The 23381-nt window shown below is 37.0% G+C and overlaps 1 protein-coding gene across 4 annotated transcripts in view; it reads right to left on the reverse strand.

Moving 5' to 3' along the window:
- Window positions 1-23381, reverse strand: part of cadm1a (cell adhesion molecule 1a) — a 320960-nt gene that overhangs the window by 84332 nt on the left and 213247 nt on the right. For all 4 annotated transcript variants that reach the window (XM_088618972.1, XM_088618971.1, XM_088618970.1 and 1 more), the window contains exon 2: window positions 9900-9920. In XM_088618972.1, the coding sequence (XP_088475098.1) occupies window positions 9900-9920 (21 nt within the window). The remainder of the gene's footprint in view (window positions 1-9899; window positions 9921-23381) is intronic.

Below are 23381 nucleotides of genomic sequence, written 5' to 3' on the forward strand. Positions count from 1 at the left end.
GCTGCTCATGGCTGTGCTGTATCACAGCACCAAATCACAGAACGAGCTGATGGAAGTTGGCAATCTTGAATCAGCCTAGTGCAACATCACTTCCAGTGAAGGAAAGCCTAACACCTCTGGCTAGATGGGCTGGATTTACAGCTCACATTTACTTTGCGTAATTTCCACAATCTTCTGGGGTCTCACGTTAGCAGTTAATTAAAGTATGAACAGGAAAATCTCTTTTTAATCCACTTAATTTATGGCCAGTGTGGGATTTTTTTTGAAGATGAGAAGGTAAAGAAAATAATCATGCCCATTTCTATATTTAGCTATTATTCTGGGAGAAAAAGGGAACAAGAGAGTTTGAAAATGCTTTTAATTTTAAGAAAAAAAAACACCTCACTAACAGGAAAGGAGAAAAAATCCCTGTGCCTAAAAGAAAATGTGTAGATTTGCATGCCTGAGTTGTCCAACATCTTCAGACCTCACTGACATTTAAGGGAGAAAAAAGCAAAAAAGGATCTTTAGGGGGTGATAGATAAGGAAAGACAGCTCAACTAACATGATTTACACTGGACTGCCCAATGCAGAGTATATTTGAACAAAGAACATTTAACCTTTAAGGGAAAATGTTTCTGACTTGTCATACAGAATGTTTGAAAAATTTAATACTTACGGTAAACAGGAACATTTTTAGTCCTACCGACAAAAAATGTAGTCATATACATTTTACATTTATACAATCATAAAGCATTCCTGCTGCAGTTTTTAAGGTTAATGGTGCCTAGCAGTGCTGAACTTCGTGGTCCTTTCTATGGTTAGATAAGCATGACTCCTGGTTTCACATTACTTTTAGATGTGTATTTGAAAAGCAAAAGCGGAATGAAAAGCTGTCAAAGGCTCAGATCAAAAGCCCACATTACCCAGGGGGTAAGTTAGTGGGTCAGGCTGTGGGTGTTGAGACCAGAAAATAGACAGACTGTATGTATAGCGGCATGGCGGATTCAACGCATTGTGGTGTGCAAAACAATAATAATTAAACCGTAATAGAATCATAACTATTGGGTTCACTTGCATCTGCCTGGTAGACAGTGGAGGCACAGTACAAGAAAATAAGAGCCTAAGAATAGTTACAAACAAGAGGGAGCCATTTGGCTTGGCTAGCCTCTTTGGTAGTTGGTAGCTAATTGATCCAAGGATCTAACTCATCCAACTGTTTCTTAAAAGAAACCAGGGTGTCTGCTTCGACAACATGGCTAAGTAGCTTGTTCCAAACACGACAGCCCTTTGGGTGAAGATCTGCCTCCTGTTCTCAGTATTAAATGCACACAGATTTTCCAACTGTGTCCTGAGGTTCGTGTTTCACTCTCGATTCTGGATCTGCCCAATGGTCTAACTCTGCCGTTGAGGATTTTGAATGCTTATATTGAAACACCTGCAGCGTTATTTAGCCATCGGGTACAGTATGAGACTCTGACCTATGCCTCTCGAACCAGCTTGGGTCAACAAAAAACACATTAGACCGCTAGGACGTGATGTGATGTTATGTTTAGATTTTGGTGGAGGAATTCATAATTTATCCTTAAAAAGTAACTTTCTGTTGGGATAGAGAGGCTTGCACATTGCTCTGTTAATGTTCAAGCTATATTAGATGCTATTAATTTTCAAAGTAAAAGATTAACCACAGGCTGAATTCAAATTCATCAGAATTCAGGTGTGGACTTAAAATCCACTATAGGAATATAGAAACCCACCCTTACAATTTTCACCATCAAGTGGAGTTATTCTTTGGAATACTTATTGACAGTTTTGTGGGCTGGTGAAATGTCATTTCTTTAAAATAAAATCATTATCTGATACTGTAAACGCCACAATCATAGTACTACAAAAAACTGCTGTATGAAGTACTCTGCATACTTATTCTTATGTGAATATTTCCCATAGCATAAAAAGATATGAAATGTTTTTTTACTTTAAATACTCAAAGGCAGAACCATATGTTTAGCTGATTTTGCCCGATCAGTACTGTGAAATGATGAGCTAACATCTCTTCACAAAATGAATTAACACATACTTCTATATAGCAAGTATCTGCAAGTTTGGTTGACAAAGTTTTGAAACTATTTATCTATTTCTTAAATGGTAACAAATATTACACATAGCATTTAGCATACAAATATACCAATGCAAAAAACCAAACCAAAAATATCTGTACCTAAAAATCACCTGACACAACAATGTTTGAGCTTTGGCATGCACATATTGGACATCTTTCATGACTCACTAAATCAATTCAACGTTGTCAGTGAGATTCAATATCTACAAGTATCTTCTTATCTAATATTGAAACACCCCCCACCAACACTACCACCATCTTCCAACAAATCGTTATAACATTAAAAGGAAGATTTCAGAATAGTTTTGCAGCAAAGTAATTAATCCAATAATCCTGCTCGCTATCTCTTTCATTTTAATGTCAGACTTTACCACGATTGCATTTTTGTTGCTCAAGTCTCTTTAGATTTGGTTCTGAATGAACTGGATAGAACATCAGTGTGTGAACGTTTACAAAATAGAAATTCAGACCTTTCCACTGGAGACATCATGTAACCTCAAGGATGACTTTTCCTGCCATTGTAGCCGTAGCTACAAGTTACTGTAAGATGTAGTAGCTCAACGTTGTGTTTAATTTCTGATGCTCCTTTCAACCGTGTTGTTTGGTTCTTTAGCTTGGTTCCTTGGCCACGACAGACAAACAAGAGTGTTTATCTCCTGAGAGTGTTTATATATATATATCATTTTGGAACTGGTAAGCCTTTATTTAAGATTTCTCCTATAGCCCTCATACAAGTACAGGAGATGCAGACATCATAAGTCAAGAATAACAGAGTTAAGTGTGACATACTGTAGGTGACTGAATGACACAGCTCTGGGTCATAACAGCATATCGATGCTTGGCAGGCCAGAGGGGCAGCTGTTCTGCAGTGTACTATGAAAACACTTGTCCACTTCAAACCCACCCATTTATGATGGCGCTTATTCATTTGTGTGTTTCTGCCTATATGGGCCAGACTGGAGTAAGTGATCCCTGGACTAAAATGCCCATTTCTCCCCATTGCATAGATCCTTCAAGAAGTTGTGAAAAAAGAAGCCACTGTTAACTTCACATTTCTTTAAAGTTAAACTTCTCAAGAGCATATTTGCAGTAGCAATGCATATCAAGGGCAACCTGAAAAAAAACCCTTTTTTCTAACACATTTTACAATAGTAGCACTTTAGAATGCTACAAATGTTAGGCGCTCCACATTTTCCGGCGAAGACTTACACAAATGTTTCATTACATTGCATATTCATTCCTTATGAATTGTGAGTGATGGGAGCACTTAAAGTCCTAATTATTTATCACCCTCTACATCTGCCAGTAGGAAACACATCTTGGTTGGTACAAACATAGGAATCAAAGTGCCAAAACACTCTAAAAAAGATCTTCATTAGTCAACAAAGAGGAGAACAGCTGAAACATTTTAACCAGATGAAGTTTCTCTAGCCATTTTCTTCATCCACAGTTTGCATTCTACGACTGGGTACTTGTATTTATGGATAAAGCATTGTATTTTACATCAGGCTGACAGAGGAACAAAACAAAAAAAGAATGTCAGGCCTTTGAAAAAAGAGGAAAAAAAATCCCTAAGGCTAAGTTGTTTCTAATCTGATACATTATTGAACTGAGGGAAATCTTATTGACATGACTCTGCTGATTAATTACATACCCACTGTTAGACTGCCGTCTCTGGCAATGTCTGGCTTTTCTCAAAGATGTAAACATGAAAGAAAAACTACTTATGTTTTTTTTTAAATGTATTTTTACACTGAGCGTGGTGCTTAAAACACCCAATAGTCATATAGTCTGTCTCACAGATCTAAATAACAGAACTTACATCGTTTCAGAATGGGTTCTATATCTGCCTGAGACGTGGGTGTAATGTAAATGTGATCTGTCTTTATGTGATTATTTTTTTTTTACTTTCAGATAACTTTTTGCACACTAACATGGTTTCTGACAGATGTTGAAATTTGTATGAACACAAGAGAAGCACCTACCCTTTTCAAACAGAAATAGATCCACGTGTTTTTCTCCTGTTCCAATCTTTTTCTTTTGTTTATAGTCATAACTAAGGAGATGCATACACTGTGCACTAGTCTATTCATGATTTCTTGCATCACTTATGTGTTCATTCCTGTCTATTACATTCTGTAGGGTAACACTGTGGTCTAGGGGTTCACACCTCAACCCCACAACTCTAGAATCCTTTATCATAAAGAGGGATTACAATTTACTGTATTCCTGGATGAAGCAACCTTTGACAATCGGAACATGTTTTCACAATTCTCTGTGTGCTTTTGTGGTGATAGGGTCTACTTTTGCAGAGTTAGACAAAAACTCTCTTACAGAAACTCTACAACTCTCTTAAGAAGGTTTGGTACGGAGTAACGATTACTGTACCTTCCTCATTACGAATGTTGTTTGACTGAATGTGTCTCATTCAGAAAAATAAAAGAGAGCAAAAAAAAAGCTGTGCTTGGGAAGGAAAATTACAGCATATGAAGCAACATGGAAGATACAGTACCCAGTGTAGTATAGGACAAAACCAATAACAACTCAAGAAATGAAATGCTAGAAAAAAAACTATAAACCTAAAAACTGCTACATGATACCCCGGAGAGTATTTAAGCTTTACTGTATTTAATTAAGAACAATACTGCCTTGTTTTACATGCAGATTATGTGACAGCATTTATAAGCTGACCTCCTACGCCTCTTTGAAAGTATACCAGAACAAATCCCTGAAAAGCTATTGTCTCTTGTCTAGGCTGTTCCCATAAGAAAGAAAAAGCCTCTCAGCAAATTAAAAAAAAAAACAATGCTAATGAAGGGCAAAACAGATAGAGAACATAATTCAGGCTGAACTTGCACTTTTTTTTCCTCTCTGCACGTTATGTAGGCAGCATTCGACTGGGTGCAGGCAGGAGTAACACAGAAAAGCTGAAATCAGCTGAATGCTGTGGAGATCGCCAGTTAATGATTTATGCATCAAAAAGGTTGCAGTAGTGAAGCCCGGCACCAGAGGGCACGCCATCATGCACTCTCACTCTGAAATCTATTTCAGGAGCTCTTCGTTTTTTTTTCTCCGCTGTGCTGGATAAACAAGCCTAAGCAGAACTTACATAGAGCGCAGCAGAAAAAAAACCCATTAGGAGAACAGACGGTCGACTATCTCTGAAGTACTGCAGGTGTTGCGGTTCATGTTTTTTTGTTTTATTTTATACATATAAAGAATAGTGAATAACGCAAATCAATTAAAAAAAAATCCCAGACATAGAAAACAATTTCAAAGCTAATAAGAGATCACATTGTCAGTTTTCATCAGCGTACAGTGAGATGCCTGCACACTTAGGGGAAAAATGATTCAGCTAATGGACGTGCATTTTAAAAGGCAGCTATTTTCAACTCAGTATGTTCTTCTCTTTTGCCCTCCTGCTTTTTTTTTTCTTCCCAAGTGCAGACTTTTGTAGTACAGCCAAGCCTTAATAAATTACCTCTGTCTCCCATTGTGCTGCTCCAATCCTGGCTTATCGTCTGAAGGAAGAACGTGAATAGGCAGTCTGTAATGATATCATTTCCTAACAAAACCCCTGAATTATGTACTACTGCTTCTCTAGTTCCACTACACTAGTTACTTTGCTCCAAACTGCCAACTATCCAAAGACTAGAATGCTGGAATTGGATACAATATTAAAATGTTCAGTATGAGAACATATTTGTATAAATCTTTTAAAATGTTGCTCATTTGAAGTTCATACTGTATGTATCCTTAACATCTAATGATTATTTAAAAACTAGTACATCAGAATTTATATAAATACTGGCTAATACATTACCTAAACCCATCAAAATAAATCCAAAAATGAAACAATGCAACATTTGTGAAGCATCTCTGAAGGTCCAAATGTCTTCCATGGATATAGTGTAAATTTCCTTCTCTAACGAAAGCATCTGGGAAAAAATATCCTACAGATGACAGATAGACCTGCTTGTGCCCTGATCTTAGGTGTGTCCCCCTATAAACAAGTGAGAAACTCTTCTCCCCTTCCTACAAACTGAAATGTACTTTACTTCAACACAAAATGCTCAGTTAGTAAAGAAGCCATTTATGTGCATCTAATTTTGTTTTTCATAAAAAATGCAGCCTATGCTTTTAGATCATAAGATGCCACGATAAGGAGCATTTTTGTAGTGTATATTATAACAATTTCATTTAACAATATACTTTTTAGGGATGTTCTGCGGCTAATTCCTGCTTAAGGGTCTGGTTATCTCTGGGAAGACATTGATGAAAACAGCAGGTGTGACATCCTTTCAAAACTGAAAATTACTGTATACTGAGAAACACATTCTGAAGGGAATTTGCACCCTCCACATTATTTGTTTCCTGCCTTTTGCCTTTTGCCTTCTGCCTTTTGTTGGAACAGAATGCTAAGAACACCTAGGATAGTATTACCTTAACAAAGAAGTCTCACAGAGTTCGCAACGCTGGTTATTGTTTCTGAATGTCCAGCTACGGTACAACGCACTACTAAAAACGTGAAACAAGCGTGCTCGTGTCACTTCTCCAAATATTACTGACACTCACGATAAAACACACTGGAATGGAAAACTGCAGTGAGCTTAAAACTAAGGACATTTTCCCAATATATTAGGCAGACAATTCTGGGTACCGCCAAGGATAAGCCAAGCGGAACATAGCACACATATTGAAAAGTTTGGGCTCCATCCAATGCCCCTTGGGAATTTCCTCTTAAGTTCAATTCCAATTAAGGCCCACTAACTTGGTAGTAAATTAACAATCGGATCAAAGGCCTACAGAACCCATTTGCCAAGCTTGGGCTCTTTTGCAACTACAGTAAACATTACAGATTGCCTCAGCATCATTTTTCATGATTGGCTGCAGATGGAAAAGGCTATAGCTATTAATCCCTGGTGTCAGAATGCAATAGCTGGGTACGGGCTGCTTCCGAACACATTTCCCCTAATTCCTCGTCCTGTCTGCAAGTGAACTACGTACATATTTCAGCTAACATTTCCTTTGCAGCCCTGACAGCATAAGCTGGTTATTGAATCTTGTAGAAAGTGGAAGTGTGTGATCTCAAAAGCAGACCAAAGCCATAGGAGTGAAAATCAGAAAATCGTCGTCGGAATGTACAGTAAGTGCAACAAAGAAAAACACTAATCCAATTACACAAGCGAAGGAGGTGAGATGTTAAGTTTAAGTCTTGCATTTGTATTGTGATCAGAAAGCTTTTTTTTTTCCTCAAGAAGGGCACCTTTAAAGTTGGCAATTCCATAAATCCTTTCACTTTGAACTTTTTTCCCTTCTTCTTACATGAAAGAAGCATGAAAGTTGAAAAGGATACAGGGACTACAAGTTTCTTAATGCCAAACCCAGCCACTGTGGCCAGAAGCAAGCCCTCTCTATCATAATTAACAGGGGATTTGCAAAATTTGGAGGCCAAGCCTGAGGGAAAGTAAAAAAAAAGTGCTAAAGTATGGATATAGGAGTCACAGATTTTCATTTACATTTGATCAAAAGAGATCTTACGTGTGTCTTAATTCTGATAATATTGGATTCTCTGAGTAAGCTGCCATGTTTTTAAGTTTAATGTACGCTGTGTTTAGATGATGAAAGGGGGGTATAATCCAATGGACACAAAGAGAGAAAACAGATTTAAACTAAATACTGCAGCCTTTTTTAAAGGAATATCTGGGCATGATGGAGCTTCCCACATTACAGGTTTGAGAACCATTTCTTGAGGATGAGTTGTGCACTGACATAATATAAATATTTATGTGTTAGAGGTTTTTTATATCCGGGACCTTGATTTCTATTTTCAGACTGTTTCATGCCATGTTGAATGTTTCCCCCTCTGTAAGAGTGGGGAAGCTATTTTTCAACAATGTCCAAAACCAAGTCAAATGCCAGGTCATACAGTAGGTGTTTCAAGCTGGGTTATTTCCTCTTTATGACAACAACATAGTGTTACACCTCTGTACTTATACTGCTATACAGGTGTTTACTGTAACCAAACACAAAAGAATACGGAAAGGTCTTGTGTTTGAAGTCCAAAGAAGTCAATATGTTTTACTGAATACATTAAATTACAAAATAAAAAAATATTGAATAATGTATTTAAGTGAACCAAACTTCATTTTGTATTAATAACTTTAATAATAAAGTTTGTAATATATGAACTTTCTTTATATAGCACCTTTCATACATTCAAATGTATGGAAATAAGTGAAAAATCTTTAAAGAGCGAGCATAGACTAACATAAAAGATAATGACAATAATAATAATAATAATAATAATAATAATAATAATAATAATAATAGCAATAGGAAATCCCAAAAAACAAAGAGTCATAGGAGGGAATCAAAGTAAAAACGGTAACGATGTAAAATGTGATTGAAAAGAAAAAAAATGTCAACATAAAATATCAACATAAAAGGGAAAACATAAAAATCATCATTAAAAAACAACAAGCAATAAGAAATATTATCTAAAATCTCTTATCTATTACATGGTTTATGTTGTCATGAATCTTCCAGGAAGATGCTTAAGTATTAAAAACCACAGAAAGAGAAGTACTGGAAATTAATGTACGTACAGTATAGAACTCACATCGCAGCCAGGACAGGATTAAAAGTAAGTTCACCTTACGAGAGCCTTATGTCTCGAGTTCGCAAGCTGCCATCTGTTCTTCGTTTTTCTTGGCAATTTAACCTGCCTGTGATAAATGTTCTATTGCAAAAATGCACTGATGACTAAACAAACATTCTATATTGGAAAAGAAAATCAAATTAATTGAATTTATGCAGTGGTTTCTCGCCCATTACAGACTAAAACCTCTGCTAAGCCTGCAGGCTGTCATGGCTGAATCTGCTGGTGGCACTGTGTTTTATTTCTTACAACAAGGATTTTGTAATTATAAGAAATGTATAATTACAGAGCTTTGACAGTGCTTCACATTGTTGTGCCTCCATTTACTTAGCAAGCATTCTCAAATATACCGAACTTGAATAATAATAAAAACAACACAAGAACCCAATTAATAATCCTCAGTGTCAGTGTTTTGTTACCTATAAGGGCAATTATAGTAGATGTGCTCCTCAAATATAACCATTAGAGTTTTTTAATCAACAAAAAAATGCCTCGCCTAATGATTCTGCTCCAAAGCAGATGCGTTAAATAAAGGTTTAACCCTTCCCTGCCGCCTTTGCATTAATCCAGCCAATAAATCCCATGTGACTATACATTCCTTTTTCTTATCATTTAAAAAAAAGAGGTTAAAGGCCAAACAGACTGCAGGCTGATGATTTCAAAGGCAAGCCCAGGCACTTTCTAAAAAGCTACTGAAACAGTGAACAGTAACCCTAAAATGCCAAGATAAACTAAAAACATTTTTTTTTAAAAAGACACAAAGATCCAAATAATGGCCTGTGTCTGCAAATTGATTGCCTGGTCAACTATGATATTAATTTGTCTGCTCACAAAATTAGAATTTAACATTGCCTGTTGTCGGCAGGGGAAAGAGAGGCAGTGCTACTGAGGCATATGATTCTTACCCCTCTCATTTTCAAGCACCATTTCCCCTTTCCAACATGTGCTTTTGTCGAAAACAACAACCTCTGCCAAACTGAATTCAAAACAAAATGATTGACCAGGCTCTCTCAAGGCACAGGAGTTAGATAGTTAACCACCAGCTAGACTTAAACCAATGGTTTCCACAGGTGTGTGGAACAAACAGCATGAGCACACACGAAGACACAGGACAATACAAGTTGTTTTCTTTTTCTCTACCTGGGATGTTCTGCGCAGCTCCTACGTCAACGATGAGACAGCAGAGAAGGAGAAAAAAAAGAAGAAAGTCAAGATGTAAACAAGAGTTTTTATTGTAATACAATACAATGTAATAAAATAATTAATTTTGGAATCACAGGAATCAAAAAGAGACTTTGGATGGATGGGATATGTCTTCCAACCCACCATGCTGTCCCACATATTTTTTTATATTTAAATATGTTTATATTTATTTCTGTCTTAAAAACACAACTAATTGTCAGTGGTCACGAGCTATTGATAATGTGTTTCTTTTGAATTCCCTTTCCTTCCCTCTACAAACCACTGCCGGATTATCCCTGCTAGTTAGGTCAGGTAAACTACAGTATATCAAGCAGGCGTGACTGTGCCGTCATCCATCAATCAGATCTGCACTAAAAAGTTAGGAGAATTTATCCTTCGTTTAGGAACTGATTAAATATGCACATTTATTTGCAAATCGTGCATATGCGCTATGTTGTACCAGCTTTTCATGATCAGTGCTTGAGATGGAACATGTCAGTAAAACTGTACACTACAAATAAGTGAATTTACACTACGGTAGGTGTGCTCAGCAGAAAGGGAAAGATCAAAGAACACAGAAAAGTCAAAGACCATTTAAAACACAATACGTGTCAATGAGCGACCACACAAAACTACCAGTAACATAACTGCGTGTTTCAAACACTGAACTCAATAAAACAAATAAAGCATGACTTTCAGAGGTATTTGTAATAATTCACCTGTCACCATATTTATTTTGCAGGTGAGCAGTATTTTCCCCAATACACTACTGTGGCACACAATGTATTTGTTGATGTTTTGGAGACGGAAGACTGTCATAATCCATGTTGTGAGGTCAGGATTTTGAAAAGAAGAACTATTGTGCATTCAGGATATGCCAAATTGCAATTTCAGTATGCTGACACGGATTATAACATATTCCTAGACTTGTATTTTTACCTGCTGTAGAACCAGGCAAGCAGTGACATTAAGTGTGAACAACCTCAATCTTCAAAGAAATGATCTGACTTTTCTGCAGTGATTCTGCTGTACTTTAAAGATAAATAGCATTTTTAAACATAAGCATTTTATTTTCATATTCCTGCATAGGATGATTAATTTGAATAATGCACTGCAATGTTTTCAAAGTAAAAAAATACACATCTAAAAATATTTCTTACTACATATTGAAGTTGTATATATACTATATAGTATATGCGTATAACAAAAACCTCCAGTGATAAAGGGATAATGACTCTTTTTTAACTTCTAAGAGCTTCCTTCTTCTTGAGAAACTTATAAAGCAAACCATTATAAATATAAGTAATAGGTTTATTCCATGCTGAAAAAAGAAGAAAGAAAACACAACATTTCGGCCGTGGGGCCTTCTTCAGGTAAGCATTATAAATATATGTGTCTTGAGATTATAATTTAGGACATGTTCAGAAAAAATGATGTTTATGATGTCTTTGAACAGTTTTGTTTAGCTAATCAAACCATTTGATGTTTGGTCAGTTCATGTTGAAAAGGTATTGCAATGTTTCTTGCAAAGTTAAGCCAAACGTTCTCATGAAAAATAAAATGTTCTGTTCACTTGCAAAGGTAGGTTGCAATTTGTTTTGGCAATGTGGATTTAGGAATATTTAAATGATGGGCAAGATATACAGTATTAGTTAATTAAGATTAATGAACCACAGTAATTAACAATCAAATACAGTAAACATGAAAGTTACCCAAGACCATACATGTATATTTTTTTCTGTGTTGATGAGACTGCCTCACTCATTTAAAGCAACTCTGTGAAGCAAAAACAGAATGTAGAAAGTTACATGATTAAACTACAAATTCTGCAAGAGGTACTGCTTAGATGAGTGATTATAATTACAAGTAATCTAAAATGTCACAAGTCTTAATTCAAATCCATTCTCTATTGGAGTTGTCAGACGGTTGACAAAAAGTAATTGTCAAAATTAGCAAGCACAGTTATATAATGCAATATACTGGCAATGCAATATCAAATTCAAAATCATAAGGCTCCAAACATGAACCTTAAAATTTTGTATTTCGACACCCATTGAACTGTCTTCAACTTCAGACCTCATCTGAACACAGCTATGGCATGTTTGTCACAGAGAGCATGCCTGTGTTTAAGTAACATTTAACATAAAAATATAACCCTGGGTTGACTGGCTGGTAGATATTAGAATCTTTCCTTTGAAAGATTTGCATCCAATTGGAGGGGAATTATTTAAAATAAAACTTTTGCACTAAAAACATCTGAGTATACTGGCCTTTAAGCCATCCAGAATCACATCTGTGGCAAGATGTACTTCTTTAATTACTTTTCTTGACTTGCACGCCCTCTGATGCAGAAAGATAAATGAACTAATAAATGCACCTCCTTCTACTGCTGCTGCTAATAATAATCATCCCCACAACATGTACAAGAACAACAATAATAACCTGTGAGTTATTATTAGTCTTAAAAAAGTCCGGTGGCCAGCTAGGTTCTGCTACGGACAGTATGCAGTTCTGCGTATACATTTCTCATCAGTGCTGTGTGCCTGGAATACCAACAGGGAAACTGAGAAAAGATCCTTGATGTTTCTTTTTAAGAATTCACGTCAGGGCACAGGCTGAGCCGCTAACTAGTTCTGAGTGCCTGCTGGCCCCCAGGCCAGCCTGGGAATCACAAGCTCCGAACACATGCCAAGGGAAAGGTCCACCCGTGTTAAGTAAATGCAGGGCTGAGAAGAATAATTCTGTGTTGCGAAATCCCCGGTGTCTCATTGAAGCCATCTCCACCTTGCAAGAACTGTCTGTGTTGATGCCTGCACTTTACACCCAAGGTTAAGCTACCGGTTTTGACCACAGAAATGCATTATGCATGAGTTATTTCAAGAAGAAGGTGCCTCCTGCCCCAATGAGAGAAGCACATTAACTGCGGGTCAGCATGCATGTGCTCTATTAACAAACTTCTATGCCACTGTACCACATTCACACCTCAAAGACTCACTGTGTATGTGACATCCAAAGGGCGCACAAGAACAGTCAATTCATAGTGGGGGTTAATTACAGTAAAACACCAAAGGCATTAGAAGAAAACTCTTTAGCCCTGAAAGACGTCTGTAGGTTGGTTTGTCTTGTCAAACCTTTCAATTTCAGAAACTGAGACGCACAGGTGGAAGGACATACTCCATTTTATTCAGGGTAGGTCATCCAACAGTATCTGCCCTGCCTGTTTTGAACCTAGTGAACTTCCGGTTTTGCGCTCATGAAAGCAGGTGTTGTGCAGAAGCAGTTGATGGGCTGGTCAATTTTGAGGTGCTTGCACCCGTTGAGCTGGTGAACAGCCTCCTGTAACGAAAGTGTTCTTTTAGGACCCTATGCAGACGACACGATCCAGGGTAAAGTGAGGAAAACACGGAGAAAAAGCATGCGGGAGTCGGGAATGAAAACAGGGGGCTGGTGTTTGGGGAAGGTGTGGCCGAGGCAAACAATCCAGAAATAAGTCCAAGGGGGAATCCAAGAGAAGGCAAAAATCCAAAACCGGGCGGTCCATCCAAGACTAACAGAATAAAAACGGGAACCGGGTCGGAACCGGCAGGAACAGGAACTTAAAAGCTTGACGGGACCAGGCGCTTCCAGGTCCTGGACTCGCCTGGTATGGAAACCAATGCAGAGCCCGGAACAGAGTAGGCATCTGGGGAACTGGAAAGGGCTGGAGCGTCCTTAAGAGGATGGGTTTACGAACGTGCAATGTTAAGCAACAGTTCTGTACCAGCAGAGTGATGCTTCCTATTTTATTACTGAAGCTTCAACAAGTGATCTCCAGTCTCCCTAGAATACATCCCAGCTGGCAGCCCTGAAGCAGGCTGAGTTTGCTTTATTAAGGTTTGCGACACTGCACTCGTGCATAATATTCTACTCAAAGAAAGCATGCGTTGCTCATTTCAAAAATGGGAACTTTTTATTTAACCACATTTTTTTTCTCTCTCTTTATAGACAGGGTTCAAAAGTATTAATGTTTTGATTAAATCTGAAAGGAGCTGCCTACAGGCAATTAAATATGACATGATATGTGTGCCACATTAAAAAAGAATTAGGGAGTGGGGAAAAAAAGAACATTTATTTTAACTCTTTCCCACAGCGTTTTCCAGTGTGCCAATACATAAGACATACATTTAAGAAGATGTATTTTTGGATGAGAGCTTTTGATCACTGGCTGCCAACTTTGAACTTTTTTTTTGCATTATGCTGCGCGATTAAAATACATTCATCATAAAGTTCGTAAACAGCTCTAACATTGTGAGCAAGCACTCGAGCATGAATCCAGGATAAATGCATTAGGGCAATGTATTTTATCTCAGCATGGCAGCGTCGCTGTCTCCCAGGAAGGAGCAATCCATAACAAGGGAGGTTTAAGGAGCTATTTCACAACGCAGACAGGTTGGAGAATAGAAAGGGTTACACATTCCTGTTGTATGCACTAGAATGCACAGGGACAATAAGATCATTTACAAAAGTTGCAGAACATTCAGTCCTGCCGACACTATTTATAGAATATCTGCGCCCGTCCATATGCTACTGTACTTGAGCCACATTAGCCAAGGATTTATGGGCTGTCAGCACTGCTGTGATTAGATGTCGTTGCTGTCATTCTATTAAGCTGATATTGATGGCCAAAATTCTGTGAAGATGCATTATGTGCCTTTTGAAGGAGCAAGGCCACCCGATGCTGGTAATCGATTCTACTGTAATCTGTCAGCAGCCGAGGTGAAGGAAGGAGGGACAGAACGGAGCCACGTAAAAAAAAAACAACCTCTCGTTCCTGGGAAGGTGGCAAAACATTCCCCCCACCTTCTCTTTAACAAGGGAGATTTAGCTTCTTCCCTGAATCCATAGGCATGGCAAGATAACTTGACATTTCAGCTCTCGGGAAGAGAAAACCACACTTGTGATTGGGGTCACTGAGGATAGAGTTTAATGGAAAGGAAAATTAAAAAAAAAAGAATTAAAAATTACAATAATGTCCCCTTAAAGAAAAAAAAATCAGCCGAATTTTTAAAGTCCATAATACTAAGTGGACCACGGATTCAACTGTAGATACACCGATTTATTTTAATCTGTAACTCTGAACACTTAATTTCTTTTATCAGTATAACAATGGTGCACTACCTCACTGTCCTGGCAGAAGAATAAGTATTTGGAAATAAATCTGCATATCTAAGGTAACTTGTGCAGAAATTAATTCAATAGGTGAATTGGACACTTGAGAGGAAGAAGCCTCTTGCATAGTTTTCAAATTTGGTTCCTTTAAAGCTTGCGGTCATGCCTCTTTGAAGTAGCAAGTCATATTTCTTATGCGGACAACCTGCTCCACATATTCAAGGCAAAAAGCAAAAATAAAAAGCAGACAGTTAATATGAAAGAAACATGGAGAAGTCAAGACTGCATACTGTAAGTATTCAAACCTGTGTAAAACCTCAATTTAGGTGCACAATTAGTTGAGTGGCCTCTACAGACAAGAACAATGGTTATTGAATGATTTTTGAATAAAATCATCTGTCTCTATGAAGTCCCTTGGTCCGGCAGTGAATTTCAAGTGAAGAACAAATCATGAAGGCTTTGGAGCTTTCAAAGCAAGTTAGCGATAAAGTATATGAAAAGCACAGATCGAGAGAGCAAAGAGGAGAAGCTTCTGAATATATCTGTGAGCACAGTCTTAAACATCTAGAAATGGAAGGTGTATCGCATCAAAGAGACACTGGCATGATCAAGCTGGCCCTCCAAACTGAGCAGCCAGGCAAAGAGAGATCTGGTGTGGGATAGTGATGAAAATTTGCAAGAGCCACAGAGTTCAATGGCTGAGGTGGGAGATTCAGTCAACTGTATCCAGAACAGTCTTTATGGCAGGGTGGCAAGAAGGAGCATAGGTTTTTTCAAATCCTGCACGGAGTTTACAACAATATACCTGAGTGGTACTGAATAAACACGGCAAAGGGTCATATTGTTGGATGAGATGATATAGAGAACTTTTCAGTCTAAATGCCAAGAGTTACAGGATGTTTAGTGCAGACCCAACTGAGCACATCTTGCAGTCAAAGACATCGCTGCAGTCAAGCATGGTGGCGGCAGCATCTCGATATGAGGATGCCCCCCCTTCCCAGCCTTTCCAGAACATGGGTTCAGCACAGAAGTGGCAAACCCTAGACGAAAGCCTACATATCAGTCCAGTAAAAACTTAAAACGGGGGGCAAAAGGTAAACTTTCAGCAGGTCAACGATCCAAAGCACAACGCTCAACCGGAGTGACTCAAAAATAAGAAAATAAATGCCTTGCGTGGCCCCTCAAAGTCCTGGCTAGAATCCTGTTGCGAAACTTCGAAACTGCAATTCAGAAGCTATCCCCAAAAAGCAGGCAACAAATGCACCAAGCTGGTGTGCAAAGTTACAGCTGTAATTGCAGACGAAGGTGCTCCCTCCGAATATTCAATATTTTAGTTGAATACCTAATCTAGACACAGATTTCCCTTTTTCCTCTTTAGGTCTGCATTGCCTGTAATCTTATCCATAGAAGTCTTCAGTTTGGGTATTCCAATTATCAATAAATTTCAAATTACAAATGTGTATGCGTTTATTTTGTATTTACATCCCACCAACTGAGACACCATTTTTAGCTGGATACTGGATATTAAAGCTGAATAAAAAGGTTATATTAAAATGCCATACATAGAAAACACAAATAGAAAACAATGTTTAAATCTAGGTTACAGAAAGAACACAGGTTAAGATATGTTTGAAAGCAACTGAAATTCTTTCTAAGTAGAATGACAAAATTTTGAAAAAAAAATGTAAAAGGCAGCAATTAAAGTTAAAGTGGCTATTTCAGTCTAAATTATAGATGGCTTATTACAATATTTTATAAAAGATCACCCTTCTTGTTGATGTGGGTAACGTAAGAAATGTTTGCAAATACATGTGCTTACCAACACATGTTTTTTAAGAATAAGTTAGGTATTGTCTTAGAAGCACTTTGGTCATGTAAACTAGAAGCACACTTAAACACCTTCTTCATATTTTAAGTTGATGATAACCCAAAACAAGCACACTAAGCAGTCAGTAGGAAAACCAAGTTCTGATTTATAGGAAAATATCTACTTCATTTACAGATAAAACACAACTTCACTATTCTTATTATTCACATTGCTCGGCTTTATTTAGTGTCCAGGGCACTTGACAACAGCTTTATTCCTTCACACATTCAGAGGCTCTGCAGGCATGGGGACAGAATATCACAGCTAGTTTGAAATATTACATTTATGATTGATTTTCGGAAGGAAATGACACAGACAGCAGTTGGTACCTAGAAATGCTATGAAGAACCTTCTCTAGTTAATGTATATAATTTCCCCTGGCATGAGTAATCCAAAAATTCCAATCCTACATTTATAACATCTTCAGCTCCTGAAATAAAATATAGGCAGATAACAAATTTTAAAACATCTGTCATCTCCTCCTTGTTAGTTAATTTATAAAGCTGTGGCAAAAAAACTAAAGTGTTTGGTACCAGTCTACACTTTTTTTTCAAAAGTGTTATCATTTTTTAGAGTTTAGCAATAGACTGGTAAGTATTAATAATTCATTAAGTGATTTATAGTACAAATTGCCAGAGCCTAATATCCATGGTCCCTTTCTCTCCTTATTTATGTATAAGGCTTCAATTTAGAATTATGGTACAGTTTTCTCCCCTAAGAGGAAGTTGTGCAATTTCCTTACATTTCCAGTAAATGACTAGCTAAGTGTTATACACCAAGATCACCTCTAAATGTTTGTTCCATATTAGAAATGAGCATAAACAACAACTTCAACATTACTTGAGTTAAAGGAGACCAGGGAATTTGAAAGGCCAGATCGTTCTTTGAAAAATCCAAATAAAGTTAAACAGATGAGCATCATGTCATTGTTACAAAGCTAGGAATTCTGAAAAAACAAAAAGGGGGAGACTTCTCAAGTCAAGAAAGGGAAAGATCTGCTAACAATGGTGACCCTCTTTCACGACGCCTTTTAAACAAAACTCCCTTCGGGATCCCAGAAATCTATAATCTTTCATTTCCTTGTCTCACACCGAATTGTGTTTCATCAGATGCTGTTGCAGAAATTGGTAAATCTGTCAGTCTAGTGATACACTTTTAAAATGAAAAGAACTGTCCTCGCACAGTGCACTTAAGAGTGGAAATGCCCCTTTTCTTTAGAGGGTGGCAGATGGATAAAACATTTGAGATAGCAGATTTCACTTACCCCCCTTAAAAGAAAAGGGATAAAACAAAATCACAATCTAGGGAAAACGTTATTAAGGAAATGGTAGCAAATAAACAGGGAAAGAAAACATAAGATTATAACAGGCAGTACTGTTTTAGAACATCAAGCTCTTACTGTATATAAGCTGTTCTTTGAACACGCTGGACTGGGATCATGAATGGTTAAAAATCAGGGGATAATTTACATTAAATCCCAACAGTGCAGATCAGAATCTCTAGATCTTTGGTTATCACTGGTCCAATTTGAGTCAAGAATGACAGAAAGTAAGAAGCAGGAGAAGTTATTAGTAAAAAGAGGTCTGAGGCAATAAACCTTCATTTATATGGAAATATATATATATAGCTGTCAAAGAATATTAAGAGGCCTGAACTTTTGTGTTAAGAGAGGAGTGGACTTATTTCAACGAGATTACTTAAGGCACAATACATGCAACCAGAACAAGGATGACTGGTGATGACAGGAGAGATGATTGCAGTCTGCTTGATGCCTCCAATTTCTGCGCATCCATTTGGAAAAAATAAAAGTTTTTTTTTAATTTATTTTTGGCTTAAAGATGTGGCTTATCTTTTGTCACCCAGCTGTGTGGCCATATTCGAGTATTCTGAACATGGATGGCTTGACTGCAGGATCGAGCTCTGAAGAATACAGGCACTGGTGGTGGTCTGGACCCATGCTTCAGTGTAACCCACTGTGTTGTCATTTAATTAAAAGGTTAGAAGCAAAAGTTCTAAACTTACTTTAGTGGGGATTGTATAGAAAAGCCCCGGCTCGCTGTGTGGGTTTGTGGCACAAAGATTGGCATCCGGGGTTATAATTTGAAATATCTGAAAAAAATATTTTTAACTGTTTAACCCTTCAGTACAAATGAACTGCGGATCAGTTAAAGGATTTGTTTTTAAAGTCTGTGCAACTGACTCATCTTCTTTCCCCCAAAACTGCACTTTGCAATTGATCGGGTGGACCGTCGCGAAACAACAAAATGCATTTTTAATGAGAAAAACTGATCAAATGCCTAGACTCCAGACAGTGAGAGACCAGCCTGATAAATTTCTTTGATATGACTGAAGGATCAATGACTTTTTTTAAGACACAAGCAAAGCAATGATGTGGCAAGTTATCTGTAAATTACAAAGTAACTCTTCTTGAAAAGCATTAAAGTATTAAATCTCTAATGTACCTTCTGAATCATTTTTAAAACTAATTTAATTTTATTTTTAATCTGAGGATTAATTTTAATGGTTAAATTAACTGGTTTATAACCTACAAATTTTCAAAATCTTTTCTGCACTCCAAAAACCTTTGGAAATAAAATGCCAATTGCCTTTTTATCATTCACTTTAGATATTTGTGAAATATGAGTCCTGAAATTCACAGTCCTACGGATTTTGAAAAAGTAAAAGTTTAATTAAGTAAATGGGTCAATCATAAAAGAATTAAACCAAGTCTTTGTCAAGTCTTTGATGATAATGCTACTAAGAGTAAGGCCTTTACTGTATATTTTAAAATTTCGCAAGGTTTATTCATGTCCACACTGACATAATGTAATGTAATTTGAAGAATATGTATTTATCTGTGAAGAACTATTCTGTGATCTAAAAGATGGAATGCAATGTTAAAAATACATTTAACAAGAAAATAATATGAATACCCTTGGACTAAGTCTACAGATGCAGGACAATTATTTTGAAGAGGTGTCCTTCTGTGAACACTAAAGCATCAGGAATTTTAAAGGTCTGCTGTAGAATCAACATGGACCTTGAGGAAAGATTGAAGACTTTCTACATCTGCAGATTGAAGAATGGCATAATGGATGGATATCAGATGGCTAAACTTGTCAGAGGAAGAATTGTTTCCTTTTACGACATAGTGCCAAACTGTAAAATGAATAATGTAGAACTTTTGTGCATGAAAAGAAGATTACAGTCATGTTGGGTTTAAAAGTTTTCAGAATTCGAGAGACATGAAGTGTAGTTCATTTCTTAGAGCACTATAAATTGCTGGAAGTGCAAGAGGATGGTCATAAAACAGGGCCATGAAATCTCTAAGAAGCAGTGAACACACCTGGATTTTTCTTCAGTGCAGTATTATGAATGGTAACATTCAGAAAAAAGATACCATTAAAACCTAAATATTTGATCATTAATGTTCAGTCAGCTAACCAGCCTGGATAATAATAAACTGGAACTGGGATGAAATCATTTGTAGTGCGATAAACAAACTGTATGAGTTCTTGGCAGCTTTGTAAATAATTTCTATAGCAACATTATAGAGGAAAGAAGATCACAAGGTTTTCAATCTGAACTCTATATAAACATTTCCTGAAGTCTCTGAATCAACAACAAAAACAATACTATACAACATAGCCTCAGGTTACTCTATAGGACACAGATTGCACAGTCACAGTGTATTATCAATGAAAGATGACTACAAGCTCATATAACGAAATTAGCTTTCAAAATGAGACAGCACATATTAAGTAACAACTATTCTCAGTCTAGCTAGCACTTTGCAAAATAAGTGACATTTCATGGTGAAACACTTCAGAACAAAATAGATCCACTCTAGTGCTGAATATCAGAATTTGTATTAAGTGAAGCATTGAGACATTCAAACATTTTTTGTTCCCCCTTGCAGATGCTTTTGCTCAAGTCTTTTAAAACACGACTTGCAGTGAAAATAATGCAGAAGCAGTGCATGGATTGGTGTTTTCTATTTGTTTTCAGATTTGACTGCATGAAAATTACATCAATGCAAATGTGCAAGTTCTTGCAGATGAATTTTTATTTTAGTACTTTTTTCTGGTTATGCTTAACCATGAACCAGGTCTTTTATTAAGAAATATCACTGAACTAAGGACCTTCCTTTTTCAAGGAAGAGCCGGGGATTGAGGATAAGCAGAGAATAGAGTTTTTTTTTCTCTTTCCTTCTCAAAAATACAAACTGGACTTTTAGTAAGCAGCAGTAACGCAAATCACAAAAGATCTTCTGGCTTCTGGAAGGTTATTTTAGCCTTGTATACTCCTACAGCAGACAAGGCGTTCCCAGTTTTAAACAAAGCCCTGCAGTGGGAATAAAGCCGATCTATAGCTTTTATGATTCAGCATGGTACATTATGGCTGGGAATACAAAGGCATCACAAGTAACATTTTGTGACATGGTATAAAATTCTGGTGCATTATCATGATGAAGGCTGTCAGGCTGAGAGATGTGCTCTTCATGCATTGTGGGCCTTTTGCTTAAATTGTCAATACCAACAAAATGCCAAGATTAACAAAGGCCCTGGAAGTCTCAAAGTATGCGCATTTGTAACAGACGAAATAATGACAATCGATGCAAATAACACAGAACGAGTTACTGTTGTACAAATTAATTCAAAACTGACTAATGCAGTCTGTGAAGATGCAGTACGAGCTGAGCTATGCAGTCGAGTTGTCTTTTCAGCCCATAGAAGACAAGCACTGGTATTTACAGTGGAGGCCAGAAGCAGCCACATTAAAGTACAATAAGGAATGATTGATACAGCCCCCCCCCCCAAAAAAAAAGCTCTGTATTTGCAAAGCATCCTATCGTGTTCAGCTCATGCAAGACTCTCCTAAATAATGTTTCACAAATCTCTCAACACTCCAGGGATTTCTTGAACTAATTCCTTCCACCAACAGATTTAAAAAGTGTTAATCCACTGGGTTTAGATGTGGCAAATTCAGAGGCTATTCATCTCTCAATGGTTTTCAATATGCATGTTGGGGAGAAATAACTCGTTCAATATAGTCACAGGGGACTTAACTTGTCAAAGCAGTTTTTCAAATATCTGAGGAAGGTACAATTGCACCCAACTGCTAAGACATTACAGCACCATGAAACCTGTCACTGATGCTCGATCTGACTAATGCCTACTTCAATTTATTCAATTATCAGATAGCCTTTGGTTGACTGCAAAACATATCTGTATCTTTTAATACAATGAGAGAAATGGAGAGTAAAAGGGGATTTTAATGCTTGGCATCAGTACCACCAAAAAAATGTGGGGTCTGATGCATACAATTAAAACATAACTGCTGTTAAACCATATATTGTAACCCATATCTTGAGTGACAACAAGATAATCCTTCACTATAAAATAGTTTTTATTCATAAGTTCAGACAATTTAGTAATTTAGCAAATAGTTCAACATGGCTTCTTTAGGTGTATCTAGACATTACAATTCCATAACATCTTCTTCTTTCTTTATTTTGAGAAGGATCTGGCTGAGACCAGACAATCTGCTCATTTTTCAATGCAATGTTATGCAATAACACTACTTGCGTTTCAGGTACTGTACATCACATGAACCTATCACTGCACTTAACTGCTGTAAAAGTGCAATGAAGTTTTGTTATATAAGAGTCACAAAAACCCTTATTGATGATTAGCACTGGAATGGAAAGTAAGATTAGTTATATGAATTTTCTTTAAAAAACAATGCACGTTTACTGTGCTTATTATTCTTGTACTTGAACTGGAGCATCAAAGAAAAAAACAATATCTGCCTCTCTATATTGATTAACCTGCATTTGATCACTGGCATTTAAATATCCCTCAACCTATTGTAGCTAAGTGAACAAATTAAATTTTAGAGCAAGCACAGGTCAAAAGAATAATCGAAAATAAGGCGCTTGAGCTGGATATTTTCGTTTATGAAGAGAAGTACGTTTTGCTCTTATTGCCACTTTTCCACTTAAAAGCATTCATTAAAATTTTTAATGTGCTGCTTGTAATACAATAATACTGTATATTTTGCCTATGGTTATCCTTGTTGGACAACAGTTCATAGGCATACTGTATGAATGAACAAGACAATTCAACAACATTTTAGCTTACCGGGAACAACAGGAAAAGTATGGAAATGGAGATGCATCTCTTCATATCTGAAATCTGTACCTCAGGGGGACAAAACAGAGTAACCAGGCTGATGTCATCCTTTGGCTACCTTAGCTGCTTAGCTAACAATACAGAGTAAGTCAATTCTATTTTGCAGTTATTTACCTCTGATTTGGCTCCCTGAATAATGACATCCAGAACTCAAAACAAATTAGCAAAATATCTCTGTTTAAAAAAGAAAGGTGTAGAAAAGACAGGAGCTGTGATCTATTTGATGGGACT

Source organism: Lepisosteus platostomus, chromosome 25 (assembly GCF_059453375.1).
Source record: "Lepisosteus platostomus isolate fLepPlt1 chromosome 25, fLepPlt1.hap1, whole genome shotgun sequence".
NCBI classification, from domain to species: Eukaryota; Metazoa; Chordata; class Actinopteri; order Semionotiformes; family Lepisosteidae; genus Lepisosteus; species Lepisosteus platostomus.